Genomic DNA, 16,640 nt, shown 5'->3' with positions numbered 1-16,640 from the left:
TCGGTTGTATTTGTGCCATCGCCGCATGGTTTCGTCTGCTTAAATCTGGATTCCTGTTCTTTGTATCTGAAGGGTTTTTAATCCTTTTCTGTTTTATATTTGAGATTCAGTGAAGTCACAGGTAGGCATAATTGCAGACTTTTCTTGAATCAAGTTTGGTTGCTTGATCTTTTGTGTAATTTAGAATGTCCCTCTCATTTATTAGGAATTCAGAGCAAACTAGCAACCAAAGACAGCATTTGCTTTCATCAGAATAGTTTGCTGCAGCACTTGGACAAGGGAAGCAGAGTGCTGTTCTGCAGGAGCTGTGTCAAACCTTCAGGTCACTGCTGAAAACTAGAATCAGTAGGCAGAGCAGAAGCTGTGTGAAAGCATCTGTGTTTTCACTTGGTTTTGTCTGCTTTAATGGAAGGGAATCTTTAAATTAAAATTATATAAGTGACCTATGGGACAAAGGATGGAACAAACTTTCGATAACATGGGTAAAAATAGTAGGTCCAAGAGGATTAAACCTACTTTTTTTGCCACAATTTAAAGGAATTGTTTTATTCTCAGAATGGCTATCTGTTAGTACAGGATTCTATAGGCACTGTTCTGACTATGGTCCACCACCCTGATGTTCTGGCTGAGCATCAGTGGTAAATAGAATCTAACTGTCTGTTACCTGGTTTTCCCCTGATTACCCTGAAAAGCTACCTGGCATAAATAAACTTTGCAAGTTATCCTTTTGCTACATTTTGCAAGCAGCTGAATGGTTGTTTATCCCCTGGAGTCCTGTTCCATCCCCTCTCTCTTTGCTGTGCTGCCCCAGCTGCCCAGGGCCAGCCCCCAGCTGAGGGACTGCATCCCAAATCCTCATGGCAGGGGCTGTGGGGATCTCGTAACTGAGACCTGATTCTGCTGCAGGGAGCAAGACAACAAATTGTCTTTTTGTTGTTATTATGCTGCCTGTCTTTATGCTGATATAGAGCTGTGGACACAAAAATAGAATATCAAAATAGGTGAATTAATGCAGTTTCTCAGTGTAGGCAGGGCACGTGTTTTTGCTGAGGAAGAGGTGGGAAGCTTCAGTCTTGTGAAGAATGAATGAATTGAGGGTAGGTGGGAATATTACTGATTTAAAATGAACAAAAGCTCAGTGATTTGCAGTACATGTACACAGCAAATGCAGGAGTCATGATTAAATAAGTGCAGCATAAATGCCTGTTAGTCATGTTCTTTTTTTGTTATTACAGTTCATCTGTAGGATATTTGCAGCCTCCTGGATCAGAGCAGATACAGTTTCCTAGAACATCATCACCATGCAACTCACAGCAGCTTCAAGGACAGCAGTGTGCAGGTTGGCAGAACAAAGCTTTTATTGATAAGCTTAAAAAATGTCTGGCTATTATTATACTGGGTGATTGGATATTTGCTATTGAGGGTTTGATTTAGAATTAACTGCTGTATTATATTTCTTCTTTTGTTCCATTTTTGAATTTATTTTCCATTTTTAACACTGAAGCAGATTAATTTGAAATCTCAATTTTTTTAATCTTTGAAATACCTCAAGTTACTTTCTTAAAATCCAATACCATACATCACAATACCTTGCACCTCTATGGGTGAGTTCAGACAGACATGGGAACCACACACTGGCAGCAGAGTCACTTCCATCCTTTTCTCAGTAGCCAGATGGGTCTGAAAACCTTGGGATTTGGGTCTCTGTTTGACAGAAGGAGTGAGGTACATTTTGGAAGCAGCACACCTGGCTCTTCTACTCAAGAACCATTCTAGATTTCAGTTAACAGAGTAGGAGCAGAGATTTTCTTGAGGGGAGTTTGAAAACTGAGCATTGTGGGGCAGCTTTTTGACCTGCTGGAAAGCTGAAAGAACTTCAAATTTGTGTGGGGTGTGTTGTTTTTATGGCAGCCTTATTCACTGCTTTTACTTTCATAGTTTATAGCAACCATTCGAGTCAGAAGCCTTCACCTCCTACATTACTGCCACCTTCATCCAAGTCAAAGCCACAGCAGGCTGCTTCCATTGTGCACTACAGCATAGTGTCTCCACCCTCATCATGTAAAAGTTCACCCACTGGTCTTTCCATCATGCAGCCAAAAAAAGGTATCTTTTCTTGGGATTTTCATCTAAGCCATTCTGTCTAGAACATGCTGTAAATTTGCAGATTGGTTTCATGGCTAACTGCTAGAACAACTGCAACTTGAGTGCCATCTCTGATTATTTTTTTTTAATTCTTCATCTGTATTGCTATTATTGTACCTTTTAAAATGATGAATGGGATTTTAAGTGAAACAGTGGCTCATGGGGGCAGCCTGGAGCCACCCTCACTCAGCAGGTAAATGTTACTCAGCAGAAACATTGAAGTCAGGTTCAGAAGGTTTTGATATACAAAATATTGGGTCATTTTTAGAAGGTGTGTAAACAGAAGCCTCAATGTGTTTGAAAGCAGTGCTGACATTGATCTTATCAGTCCATGAAACCTTTATAAATGTTAATGTCCAGACACTTAAAACTCTGAAGGTCCAGCCATAAAATTGATGATGGACTGGTCAGGAAAACAAGAGCACTAGGGTCAGCCACCAAACTAATTGAGAGAGAGATTACAGAACAATCCTGTGACCACAGGGGCACAGTCTTTATTTACTGTTAGGGAATTTGATACATTAGAGGCTTGCTTGGTAAAAAAGGGATAATCTCAAATTCTGCTATCTCAGTATTTTGCAAGCAAGCACTAGATTAAACAACCCTAGATCAATGACCTACATTCTGCTACAGGTGTGGTGTTTTTACAAACATTTATCTTTAAAGTATTTTTTGAACCTGTTTATTAGTAAATAGATAACATGCAGTTAAGTGGCAAGAGAGCTGGATCAGCAGTTCATGGGCAGGTTTGGTTTGGTTTCCATTTTGCTTCAAGTTTGTTTGGCTTTAATTCTGGAAGGTTGTCATTTCAGAATGTCTAAAGGGAGCCTTGCACTGGTTTGTTTTTCTGCCCTCCTGTCCTGGAGTGCTGGTTCTGTGCAGTTTGGATGGCCTGGTTCAGACCTGGAAACTGGGAGTTCTGGAAGTTTCAGGAAGGAGGAAGCCCTCTATGGGAGAGCAAATTCTGGGGAATAAATCAAAACTTGTGCTTTTCAGCAAGTGAGGACATTGAGGTGCTGAGTGAAGGCCCCTGAGGCGGGGCCAGTGAGCAGGAGCACAGACAGCAGCACAGTTGTGTTACAGGAGACCAGGCTGTAAAGCTGGGGAGGCTTTGAAGGATTTCTGGGTTTCCCTTCTCATGGGATCTGACAGGTCATAAAGTGTCTGCAGACTGACTGTACCACACTTCATTGTGTCAGGATGCTTGCTTAGGAAAAGAATTCCATTTATTTTCACTGCCTGAAATGCTGGGGAATTAGAACCAAAAGAAAAAACATGATTTTCTGAATGCATCAAGTTTTCTTTTGCAGTTTAAATTGAATTTTAGATTGACACTTTTAGAGATGGTGGTGTAGATGTTTCTGGAAGACAAACATGTTTTTGTTGGGTGTTCATTCTCACAGAACAGAGATAAGTCAGAAAGAGTATGCTAGAGTGTTGCAGAGTGAAATACTGTATATAAACCAGTAAGCTGTAAATGATTATAATCTATAAAATATATAAATATATACATACAATATTAAAATGAAACCCACTTTTGTGTGCTAGAGGTAATGTGTGTATAGGTGTTTGGCATATCTCAGGTAATATATAGGGACTAGGTAAGTTTATGGCTTTACCAGTGGAAAAGTGTTGTGTTGTATATTATTCTGATTATGTAGCAGTCATAAACAGAGTTTATTCTGTTGTGCAACAAAACAGAAATATTCACAATGTGGCTCTTGCAGGGACTCCTTAATTTGTATCCTCTGCTAAAGCTGGCCAGATACCTGATGCTTCAATTGCAATCTGTAACACCTGGGTAAAACTTCTTGCTATTAAAAAGAAAATATAGATGTGAAAACATTGTTAATTCAGTTAGCCATGTAATAAATATTTCCAAATACAATTTACAAAAGCTAGTGTAGTTTTAGTGTTATGCATTCCTTATTCTACCTAGTTTGGTTTGATTTTTGAAGAAGTCTCTTTCTTTTTGTGGTGCCCAGGGGTAGTGAAAACAATAGCCCATTACAAAAAGCACCAAATGAATGCATTTTATCATCTGTACCTTGATGCTATGACGTGGCAGTAAATTTAGAAGACTGCAGAATCCTCCTTTCTGGATGTTTAAATGATGTTTAAAGTGTGTTTTAATCTTGGTTTCTGAGAAATGTTGTAAAGCAGAGAAGGAAATTGCAAACAACCATTTACAAATAGAAAGGGCATTTATATAAATTACTTGGGGCAGAGGGGGGAGGTGGTTTGTCTCTTGGGCAGCCTCTCCTCACAGCTCCTGGTGTGAAACTGCAACAGTGCTGGATGTTGAGGGGGAGTTTCTGTGGCTGTCCCAGGACCCAGGTGGGGCAGGGTGTGGGGATCAGTTTGCAGTATCTGCCCAGAAAAGCATTCCAGGGAGAACTTGTAAGTGAGGGGAAGCCTGCCTGGACTAAAGGTTGATCCCAGGTCTTTCTGATAGATGCCATTGTATCAGAGAAAACATTTTGAGTCTGCATTGCTGGACATCATGTAAAACTATTTTCACTTAATATCACATTCTGCAACACAGTGCTCTGACAGAAACTGCAGTCAATGTTGAATACTGTCAGCTACTAATAAACAGAGTGATTTCTTTCAAAAACATTCTCAGCAATGCGTTTCAGTGGCTCCACTATCTCATTTCTGGGAAGCCCTCTCTCAGCTCTTGCAGCGTAGGTGAAAGTGGCAATGTAATTATTGTACAGACGACACTGCTGCAGTTTCTCCAACGAGCAGCTCCTTTAGGCAGCCACGTTCCGGGTGTCGCTGCCCCTTTCCGGAGCGGGCAGCGCTGACGGTGCCGCCTTTCCCTCCCTCCCTCCGTCCCTCGCTGTGTTGCAGGCGCGGCGCCGCCCGCCGGGGGGGTGCTGATGATGCAGCTCAGCGTGCCCGGCAGCGCCGCCCCCCGGAACCCGTCCCCGCCGCAGAGGAGAGCGGGCAAGTTCTACTGCGAGCCCGCCCGCGGGCACAAGGGCACGGACGGCAGCACTTTAGACGGGGCTGCGCAGGTACGGGCTGAGGCCTCATTGAAATGGGCAACACTTCTGGCTTTTTCAAAAGTTCTTTCTGGGGAATGTGAAAAATGCCTATTTTATCATTGGCTTTTTGCAAATAATAAAATGAATATTGTATGTGTTGTGTTAGAAAGTAATGCTGTATTAATTCTTTTAAGTAGTGTGTTAAATATAGTTTTTAGCATTTTTTCATAACCCAAAAAATAGCCTACATAGCATTGTTTCTATTTTAAAGAAAGGATTTGCAGTGAAATAGCAGCCACAGGACACCTAAGTCTTTCAGAGAAAAAGAATTTCTTGCCCTCTTATCAGAAGAAATTAACTTCTTCCCACCTCAAAGGGCTCTGTCAGGATTCAGAGGACGAAGCTGAGGATGACCAGACAGAATTCTGGATTTAAATGGAATTTATGCATCATGTATGAAGTGTATGAATATGCAACAGGCTGTTGTTTTTAAGGGTTAATCCTCTGTTAACGGGGGTCCTTTTTCAGGCTTGTGCTGCCCAGAAAAGGCACCCGGACATCCATAACTCTTTGTCTCTATTGTCTCATATTGTCCTAATTCAAATTGTCCAAATTATTATTACTCTAATTGTATTACTATTTTTATAACCATTTTATTACTATAAACTTTCAAAATTTTAAAAACAAGTGATTGGCGTTTTTCACAGGGAATAAAAATCTTGCTCTGGTTACTAGAGCTATTTTAACGTTTTGTAAATTTTGAAGGCTGTGGGTGCTGTTCAGCTTGTTCCAGTAGTACTTATGAACCACTGAGGTGTTGTTTATTGCAGCTGCAGCACAGTCCTCAACTGGGCAGCCCTGGCACCTCACCAGCCCAATCACCAGCACCAGCCCAGCTGTCAAACATGAAGAACATCCGTCCCACACTGGCACCTCTGTCTATCATGTCCCAGTTTTCTAGACCTTTTGTCCCTGGACAAGGTATGTTTTTAGTTAACTAAAATGTGTGTGATTCCTATTTGAAAATTTCTATTTGTTTTAAAACACAAGTTATATGAGGATTTTCTGATGAGCTGTGACTCACTTTAGTAGTATTGCTGTTGAAGCAGAATCACCAAAATTATTCACTCAAACATCATTTAAAATTTCATCTGATCTCTCTGCACTGGTACTGTCCCTCATATCTTCAAAGGCTTTTCATCTCCCCATTAATGTGTTTAGCACACTGGCTTTCTCATATTGTGACATTTTAGCATTGAAAATATTAATAAAATGTTTGCTAGAATTTGGCTTCAAGTCTTAACCATAAATCTTGAGTTGATAATGCACTGAATTGCACCACAGCCTAAGCATGTATTTTTCATTCCTCTGTAGAACAACAAGCATTATGGGATGGAGCCTTTAGCCAGGACTGTACCTCAGTATCTCAGATAGGACCCACCCAAGGACACAAAACATTCCTTGAAAAGGAATTTCAATCTTCTGCTGCCATGTCAACAGAAAATAGGGAGTTTTCACTGAGTTGGGATAGTTGATAATACAATGATATAAATCCTTTTTGTCAGTGAGCAAAAGTATCCTGCTAAAATTCCCAAACTCAAAATTAACAGGTCTGTTTTACAGAAAGATTTACTTTAAAGCAAAACTTACATGATCTCTGTCATTGCTTTGTGTTCTGATGTATCAATCCCAGGTGGGCTGTTTGAAGCACACTCTTAGCTCCCTTCATCTGCTGTGCATTGTCTTTGTGCATCCTTGCAACAAACAGGAACCTGAAGATGGACCTGGCTCTAATCAGGGCTGTAACCATTAAATGACTAAATTAGCATGCTGAGAGGAGCTTTAGACTTATTAAAGTCATTTTGAAACGAAAGGACTTATCTGAGACTGCAGTGAAGAAAAACTTTGAGTGTAATCCCAAAATAGCAGCAAGGTTGTACCTTTCCACCCTGGGATCAGGAGGTGGTTGATACTGAGGAGTCAGGGCAGCTCTGAGTGTGTTAGCCAGGCAGACTCAGCTTTGTGCACAGCAGTTCTGCTTTCTCTCCTGTGTAACATTCTCAGTGTGACAGGGACTGGGAGGAAGCTTTCCTGTCCCAGAAAAACCCTTCTAATTGCCTTTCTCTTTAAGGAGATGCCAGATACCCATTGCTTGGCCAACCCCTGCAATACAATCCATCTTTGTTACGTGGACAAGTAACAAGCCAACAGGTATTAACAGAGAACAATCTCATAAACAATGAAAAAAAACCAATTCAGGGCTACCATTACAGCCACCTAGAAGAGGGGAATGTGTTATTGCACTTGGAGAGTAATTGAGTGGAAGGTGCTGGCTTTGCAATAAGTTCTGTTCCATGTCAATACTCCCCATTGTTCTTGTTTGTTGTATTAAAAAGTGAAAAACGTTTCTCTGAATTATGGCTTTTGGTTTTAAGCACTTCACTAGCTAATTCAAAAATCTAAAGGGGACTCTTTGCTAAAACTATTTTCTTTTATTCAAGTAACGATTTCTAAAAAGAAAAGTGGTAATTTTTAAACAAAGAGTGGGTTTGTTCCTTTTAAGAAAAACAAACCCAAAATATTGGCGTTAGCAAAGCTGAAAAGTCTTTGCCTCTATTTAATTTCTGGGACACACACACCCCCTGCCTCTGCCTTGCTCAGCTCCACCCAATGACAGCTGGAGGATGTGATGGCTGGGGCAGGGGGATGTTCTTCCAAGATGATTTTTTTCCCCCATCATTGCCTCCCTTTCCTCTGTAGTGAAGGATTGAATGTGCCTGACTGTAGATTATCAAACTCAGGAACTAAAACTGGATGTGAGGGTGCTCTCTGTCCCATGGCAGTGCAGGTTATTTTCCAGACCTTGCTCTGCACTGCTTGTCACTGAGCTGACATCAAAGTTCAAGGTACTGGTGGACTGTCATTGACGTACCCTCTTTATGCCAATCTTGCCAGTGTCAGCCTGGAAACAGACACGGGAACAGGGGAAAGAAACCAGCAAAGAAGGCTGCTTCAGCAGATCTTGGTGCAGGAGAGCCAGGTATGGAACTGCTCACTGACACTGTCCTCCAGAAAAATGAATTATGGTGCTGGGCTGGGAGTGCACAAAAAAGCTCAGGTGAGAAGGGCCAGAGCCAGGAGCAATCAGACAGAAATGGACATGGCAGACACTGGAAACATAAGGATGGGGAGGAAAACATGGAGAGAGGGGAAAAGGAAAGTTAAATGGGAAAAGTGTAGTTTTGAAGGCTGGAGAAAAAACCAGAGAAGTTCAGGATTGGAGAGTACTAAAAGAAAGAGCACAAGTGTGTCAGTTTACTGGGCCTAAGGTCTGTGATATTGTTACATTAAATATTAACTATACACAGCTGTGCTTCCTTTTACTGGCCTAACAAGTGAAATCAGACAAAATCCACAAATTAGTTTGTGCTCTTTGCTTTGTTTTGGTTTTAGTTTTTCCCATTTTAGTATATTTAAGCACATGGATGTGGGAGACATACTAGGAGATCTATAGATTAGCTTGTTGGAATTGATAAAGGTGTCATCTTTTATGATGAAAATGAAATCTGATGGCATCTCTCTTAATACATTTACTGAGAATTTTTGCTACCTGCTGTCACCTCTTCACAGAAAGTTACAGAAAAATCAGTTTTTCTAACAATTTAATGGAAAGGATTTTTTTTGAGGTAAGACAGACGAGTTTTTTTGGCATGGTGATCTGTGAAGCATTACCAAGCAAGGCCAGTGAGATGCTATAGTGAGTTCTGAAACCTGCTGCAAAATGAGTTGTTGATGATTTTATTTCTCCCTCTTTGTTTTGAGGACCCTGTTTGTATTCCCAGCTTTTATTTGCACACTTGTACAAGTAAGCAGATTGTAGTTATAAGCAGTGTTAAATGTGAGACCAAAGGCTCTCTAGAATATCAGGAAGGCAAATGCTGTGGGTTTGGTATCACCAAGTGGAGATACAAGTGTGAAATAAGTCATTTTTTGTTGCAGTGTGATATCATAGCCCGTCTCAGTTATCCCGGTTCCTTCCCCAGGTGTGCCAATCACCTCTCCCTTCCCCTCCCTTGCCCCTGCTGAGTGCTGTCTGTCAATCGTGGCATTCCAGAAGGGCGTTGTTGGATTGGCAGAGTTCAAAAGCTGCCTCTGAGCCCTGGGGACATTGGGCCATCCAGGTGTCATCTGTCCCCTGAGACTCCCCCCCTTACGGGGTAGGTGGGATCCCTACCCCTTCCCTCCCCGGGGTTAAAAGACACAGCAACCACAGGGTCAGGGAGTTCTGTTGGAGCTGCTGCTGCATTCAGAGGCCTGTGGGCCAGAATAAAGCTCTGGATCCAAACCCTCCAGCAGAACTGACTCCTTTCCTTCACCTCGCCTTGAAGCCTCTCTGCCAGAGGCAAACCTGAGCTCCTGCATGCCTGGACTGGTCCCAAGCACCCAGCTGCAATATCCAGCTAGCCAAAATTTTTCATTTAGGATGTTGTATCAATAAGCGCAATAACAGATTTAGATTCACTGTTTTTCTTCTTTCAGTTGTGGGCAAAGTTCTAGAAATTACTGAGCTGCCTGAAGGCATCACTCGCATGGAAGCAGAGAAGCTCTTTGGGGAACTGTTGAAGGTGGGTGCCAAGATCCGGTGGCTGAGGGACTCGCAGTGCCAGCAGCAGCAGCAGCAGCAGCGGCGGCTCTGCGGGGACGGCGGCGGGGGCGCCGGGGACTTGGCCTCCAGCTACACGGTGCTGGCCGCCTTCCCCAGCCTGGCGGCGGCGCAGAGCGCGCTCAAGAGACAGAGCGGCGGCGCGGGCGGCAAGTTCCGCCTGAGGAGCAGCAGGAGGCACCAGGAGCTGCACGGCCTCGAGAGGGCCAGCTCGCAGTAGCGGCAGCGCCGCGCCGGGCTCGGCCCCTGCTGCCGCCGCGCTCCCTCCTCCGTCGCTTCGGTGTCAGGGGCTTTCCGTTCTCTCCAGAGAGACTCCTGGGATCTTTTGTCACGTGACGTTTGCCATTGAAGAATAAATAACCCAGTGAATCCAGCAAGATGAAGAACAAAATTTCCAGAGTTGCTCCCAGACGATAGCAAGGAATCATCTTTGCGACAGGCGGCTTTCTGTGAGGAACGCTGCTGAAATGCCCCCTACTTTTATAGTAGTTTTGTTTTATATTTTTGAAATCTTGTATCAGATCCAAAGTTCTATTGTACAGCAGATGTTCATAAAAATCCATATGCAGATTTGTATTTTATAATCCCTTTTCACAGCCAGCACGCAGCAGTCCATTCCAAGGCAGGAACCTGAGGATTGCTGGAGGGGAAAAGAGAACCATTCTCAAGGAATTATATTCATTTTCTAGCAAACTACCCAACATCTTCAAGTTAACCTGTTCTTTGCCCCTTGTGTGTTTTTTCTTCTTTCTTTTTTTCCTCTCTTTTTCCTTTTTCTTCTTTTTCTGTTTTTCTTTAAGAAAAAAAAAGAATGTCATTTTAGTAACTAACTCCTTAGATGGTCATTGTCTTTTGCAGTATTTTCAAACAATGTCAAAAGAAATTACAAGTTTGTACCCTTGAAGAATTTGCTTCTGATCCAGCAAGTTTAATAATTACTAGAAGGGGATTATGAATAGGTTACAAAGAATGTTCACTGAATCACATTTTAATATTTCTTTTTAACATAAGTGTGAAGAAACTTTATGTATCTTCATACAAGTGACAAAATGTTTGCACTTTAATTGTGTTCCCACCAGTATGGGTCTCTTTCTCTTCCTTTTCACGCTAAGATAATTGTTTGGTAAGTGCTGGAAACCTTTTTAATAGTTTAAGTTTTCATCATTTGCAGATGCTCACTGGACATTAAAGATTCATTGCACATAAATGAAACAAAACTTTTTTCAACTTGTGTAATTTGCAAGTCTGTACAATGTGTGCTGATGCAAGCCTTTTTCAGTTCAAAAGAATAAATGTTTACAAACACGAACTTTTTCAGTGCACTTGTTTAAGCTTCTAGGAGTCTTCTGAAACCTGGATGAGCTCATATTAATGGCTGGAATCCTTTCAAATGTGAAAAAAGATCTTAAACCCACAAATATTAGAGCCTCTTAAAAAAACACCTGCTGTTCCTCCTCTGGCATTTATGTTATCCAGCCCTTCATAATATTTAAATGTTTATATAAGTAAAAAAGAGAAAACAGTCGGATGCTGTAAGGGACTGCTCCTGATTTTTTATTTTTAGCTCAGGAACTGATTTGCTGTGTAGACAAGCAACTACTTGGTCACTTCATAAGGCTGTCACTTTGTGCATGTGTGACTTCTGAAAGAGGAAACTCAAAGTAAACCTTGTGTTTAAAAACGTTTTACAGGGGATAAAGGTGAAGAATTAAGGTGTCTAGACCAGCATTAATTTCCATTGTTTATACAAATGATTCTATCCCTGAACACCCAAACAGTGATGAAGTACTTGGAGGAAAACTTAGAAAACTGACCTGTCTGGGAATAATGTAGCCTAATAAATTAGTTTTATGGGACTTGATTCTGTGAAATGCTGTAGCAACAGGGATTTACTAAAGGTCAACTTAGATGCTCCCTAAAACAAAGGGGAGGATGTTCACTTCAAGTCCCAGATAAAAGACAAATCTACTCATTGCAGTCTGCTTTTCTGCAAGGATGGCACTTGGCATTCAGGTGGTGCTTGACTGAGGATGCATTTCTTGCTGCAGTTTGCTGCACCCAGAGCCCCAGTTGATCAATAACCCCTCCTGAGCAGCACAGACAGCGTGGCCACTGCTGCATTCTGTCCCTGCCTGCTGCTGCTTGCCATGCTAGTTCAGGATTATGGTTTAATCCTGTAAAAGCAGCTAGGAGGGTGAAGGGCTGTGGGGACAGGTGTCTCAGCCCAGCCTCCCATTGTTAACTCCTTCCACAACAAGGTTCTTCCAAGATGTAGAAGGGCAGGCAGTAGCTGAGAGCTTCAATCTCTTCTGAAAGTCCTCAGCACTAAATCTGTATCAAATCAAACCCTTCCCAAAGGATCTTGCATGGCTTGCTGCATTTCAGAAACTGTCCTCCCAATAAACTGAGAAGAAAAGGTAATGTGAGATAAACATGGAGAATGCAGCCCAAACAACAGGAAGGGAGGGATACACTGGTTAGGAATAAGGCACAGAAAATATTTAATTTTTATCAAAGAAGTTATAAACTCGAATGCAAGTTGCCCTAGAGTAAAACATTCAAACATGTAAGAAGCCGGTTGTAGTCTAATCCAGAAACTGACCCTTTCCAGTTAGGTCTGCCCCCTTTCTGAGAATGTTTCACTCTGTGTTAAACAGGGATGGTCATGTTATTTTATCTGGATGTGCTGGTATGAGCCCCACAATTCACAGGACTCTGGCACTGCCAGAAGTTTCTGATGTCTACAGTGGGCAAAGTGTTAAAATATTTCCACTTCACAGTTGTGTTTATTCCTGGGTTTGTGCTGTTTCATGCTTCCTCTAGTAAGCAAACAGGATGCAGACTCATGTAACCAAGCCACTTTGTACCTTCCTGGCCTTTACCCCCTTCTGCCCCTTTTGGTTCCTTAAACACGAGCCCAGGCACTGTGCAAAACCCCTGGAATTGCATTTGTTCCACGGATTTGGATCACAGTCTAGAAAGCAAATAAAAGCACTTTATGCATGTAAGAGATGCATGTAAAATGCATTCCCATGTTCCAAACAAATCTTATAGTACTCCAGTGTATTTGAGCTTCCTCTCATTTACCATTAAAGCTATTTTTAAAGCAAATAGTGGCAAAAGGGATTAAGTGGGAACTTCCATTGCAGCAATATATTATATTTTGTTTTACTGAGAGCATGTCTTAACTTTTTAAAACTAAAGAAAAACACTGGAAGAATAAGCAGAAAAACTGAACAAGTGCAGCCATTACCTACTCTTTCTTGATTTTAATTTTTAATTGACACACTTATAGTGCAAAATTCCTCCCTGAACTGTGAACACTGCATATAATGTTTGATAATTAAACCTTAGGAATATAAATTGAAGCCCCATACTTTGAGGACTCTCCAAAGCACACGGGCCTGATGCTGGAATTGGGTGGCTCATTGCAGCACCCCCTGAACACCCTCACAGCCCACATGTGCCATGTGCCTGCCAGCCTGCCAGGGCTGCTTGGGAACAAGCATCTTGCATCTTCCCTGGCACTCCTGCCTGAGTAAAAGTCACCTGTTCTAATATGAGAGGTGTTCCTTTCACTCACATACACTTAGAAAAACAACAGGAAAAGGAGCAGAGGGTCTCTGAAGACAGAAACCCTGTGCTGTGGTGTGCTCAGACTGCAGAGCTTGGGTGTCTCCACCTGCAAGCACCCAACCCTTTGGCAGGACGTGGTGTTTGAGGATCCAGTGGCACAGGGCAGCTGTTTGCAGATGGGGTTTTAGCAAAGCACCACAACTGTGTAGTTCCATGAATCCAGGAAGGTACCTGGGTACAGGGAGTTTTTACCTAGTTCCCTCTCAAGGTGAAATGAGTAGCTGTATTCTCATCCTATGACACTCATTTGTGCCTTAAAACTTCCCACTTGACTTGTCTGTTGTTTTGAGTTAACCTTGTACTAGCCTGGATGCCTGGAAGGGAGTCAAAATTACAACTTTCTATAAATACTATTTAGTTCCATGTTATATTTTTTCCACATAAAATTGGTGCAGGCTTTAAGTATTCAGCCCTGAAGCAAAGAATGTTTAGATGAAGCTTTGGAGAAAACTGACCAAAACACTTTTAAGTTACAGGTCATGAAAAATTATTGTAGCTGGAATTTTTATATATTTCTAAATATGAAAGGAATTATTTCAATCCCTTCAGTGTTTCTACAGCCTGGTTTTCATGAAGGTCTTTTCATGAAGGTCTTCTCTATGTCCTATTCACATTTAAAACATTTTGGGTATTTTGGCTATTGATGTAAGTATAAAATTAAAGTGCACAACATTAATGTGACTTCATTTTGGAAGCTTCATTTCTAGGGTGTAGAACCCTTCAAAGGGCCTGATTTCCAGAACAATCTGAAAATTAAGCCCCTGTAAGTTATCTTATTCTGGAACCTAAGAGCAAAGTCTCCATCCACATCCAAAACCTTCAGTGTAAATTTAAATTACCTCTTGGATTACTTGAAAATGTGTGCAATTATGTTCTCACCACAATGTGTGTGAGCTCCTCTTGCTTCAGTGTCAGCCTCAGACCCACAGGGCTGGGGTTTGGCCCTGGCTCAGTTCAGCAGCCCCCACTGCAAGGTTTCGCTTTTATCCTGCTTGCAGCTACCGGATGTTCTGCAATGTCTGTCAAAGTCTGTTGGGTTGGAAGTGGAACTTGCTGAAGACCTGATCAAGCATTACAATTTGGTCCAGGACACAAACACCGCAGTGTTTGCTGCTGTATTTTCATTTTCCAGTCTCACTGAGCCATGAAAAGGGATGCTTGCAGCTGTAAAGGACTGTGCCTGCACTCGGGAAGAGGAACCCCAATGCCACGTGAGCCTGGTGCTGTAAACCAAAGAGCTGTAGAGGACAACCTGTGTGTCACTGGCAGCTGTATGCTTTTAAAACTGGAATAAGTTACAAAAATAAACTGTGTTGCTGTGGATAATGCTTAACAGTGAGGTTTATTTTTAATTCAGCTCCTGTGCCCCAGTTACCTGGGAATCTGAATTAGCTGGGATTGACGAGGATCCACGGTGCTGACAGCAGGGGAATGTTTGAGAGCCAGGTGAGCAGAGGTGGAAGGGCAGGGACTGACTCCAACACCCAGGGATCTGTTACACTTCATCTCCCAGAATTACTTGGCAGGTTAAAAAGAATATTTACATGCAGTATTGCACATCATACTTCAATGAGAGTGGCCTCAGTTTGAATTTGAGAGGGAGAAGCTGGCATTCTGCTTTTTTCTCATATCCTAACTTCTGCCCTAGCTGTAGGGTTAATTAACTTTGCCCTTCTTTGGTTTTCCAATGTAGTTAACAAGAAACATCATTATTGTGTGCCCTGATAGTCTACCACACTGATTTATAGCAGGCCTTGACCCCACAGTTGCTCAGATTTGCTGACTTTTTACTTGGCTTAAACTGATAACTTTGATTTGTCAATTAATTGAAGGGTGAAGCAACTGTGCAATTTAAAATAGGAATTCCCTAATGAAAATACTTCCCATTTTGATCCAGATGGATGTGTTCTGGTTTTGGGGAGAAAAAATTCTTTTAGAATGCAAATGACTGCCTTGCATTGTTTCCCATGCCAGTAACTGAAAACACACAAGACATCTCCTTCAAAGAACTCAATCCCAGGTAATGCTCCAGCTGTTAAACTATTTTTCCTCAGTAAAATTTTCTACTTACTAGTTGGTCATCCTGTCTTTTTCTGGGGCTACAAACTGCAGCCCTCTGTTGTTTCCCCACACACCTGTGCTAAAGGCTCTCAGCAAAGACATAGCCAACAAGTCAGTGACCCTACAGTTGGAGACTTCCAAAATTGTGTTTTTTGAGAATGTAATATAAATACTTCCTGAGGATGTAAGAGGTTGTATAAGAGATTGTACACCTTCACAAAAATTACATGTCCAGTCAATATAAGCCCTTTTTTTCTTCCTTGTATCAAGTGGTATCAAAGAGTTTGAAAATCACATTTGCAAAACAATTTTGAAAACACACAGTGTTCAACATTTTACTCACCTGTCTCGTGAAACTTGGCTTCCAACTTAGGGTTCCAAATCAGATGCAGTAAATGCAAACTACAGCTGCTGGAAGTGCCAAGAGAATTAATGCAACACATCCAAATTTATTAGAGAATTCAAGATACACCTTACAACCTAACCTCTTCCTCCCATGCTACACATGCAGTTGTGTAAGAGAGATGTGTCTGTTCATCTCCAAAAATAAATTCAGTTTGATACCATCCAACTTTGGGCATTGCCCTTAAATCTGTTTTGTATTGTAAAGAAAATACAAAAATATCTGGTTTTTTTTTTTATGCATCTCAGGAACATGTTCTGATGGTATTTCTTTAAGAAACTTGCAGAGGCATGACACACATGCAAAGCCTACCCAGTGAGCATTACTGTGACACCACTTCCACATGCTGCATCTTGGGAGAGGTAAAACAGATTCTGTGCACTGTTGTCAACACTGATTTACTTCCTTTTCACTGTAAGGCTGAAGGATTTCTTAGTTGGTATTATCCAGTTACACAAGGTACAACAGTGAAAGATTTCCAGACTGAGAGACTATGTGGTTTTTGCCTTTCAATATTTGAGTACCTGCCTCAGCAAGTTACCCAGTACACACAGTCACAGCCCTAAGGGTGTTTTAGAAGAGCTCAAGGGCAGTGTTCTGTCCAGAATGTAATCACCAGAGCACCTGACATCAACTGTGCTGGCCCAGTTGCTGTGAAATGTCTACCAAGGCATCCTCCTGCCTTGCTGCCTGTGCTGCCAGTCCCTCACAAGGCCTGGGAGGAGGGAGGATGTCCTGG

General features: G+C 41.9%; 1 protein-coding gene across 11 annotated transcripts in view; it reads left to right on the top strand.

Annotated features, from left to right (window-relative positions):
* The window catches only part of R3HDM1 (R3H domain containing 1), a 51,742-nt gene extending 40,632 nt beyond the window's left edge, over positions 1 to 11,110 (top strand). For 8 of the 11 annotated variants that reach the window (XM_074547908.1, XM_074547904.1, XM_074547903.1 and 5 more), the window contains 7 exons: positions 1,236 to 1,339; positions 1,939 to 2,106; positions 5,002 to 5,168; positions 5,969 to 6,119; positions 7,270 to 7,349; positions 8,094 to 8,178; positions 9,678 to 11,110. In XM_074547908.1, coding sequence (XP_074404009.1) covers positions 1,236 to 1,339; positions 1,939 to 2,106; positions 5,002 to 5,168; positions 5,969 to 6,119; positions 7,270 to 7,349; positions 8,094 to 8,178; positions 9,678 to 10,021 — 1,099 coding nt within the window. In that variant the 3' untranslated portion in view covers positions 10,022 to 11,110. The remainder of the gene's footprint in view (positions 1 to 1,235; positions 1,340 to 1,938; positions 2,107 to 5,001; positions 5,169 to 5,968; positions 6,120 to 7,269; positions 7,350 to 8,093; positions 8,179 to 9,677) is intronic. The other 3 variants (XM_014267657.3, XM_005487908.4, XM_074547907.1) reach the window with 3 other exon arrangements.
* The last annotated feature ends 5,530 nt before the right edge of the window (positions 11,111 to 16,640 follow it).

Source organism: Zonotrichia albicollis, chromosome 10, assembly GCF_047830755.1.
Source record: "Zonotrichia albicollis isolate bZonAlb1 chromosome 10, bZonAlb1.hap1, whole genome shotgun sequence".
In the NCBI taxonomy this organism is placed as follows: domain Eukaryota; kingdom Metazoa; phylum Chordata; class Aves; order Passeriformes; family Passerellidae; genus Zonotrichia; species Zonotrichia albicollis.
This window is presented reverse-complemented; position numbering and strand designations above follow the sequence as displayed.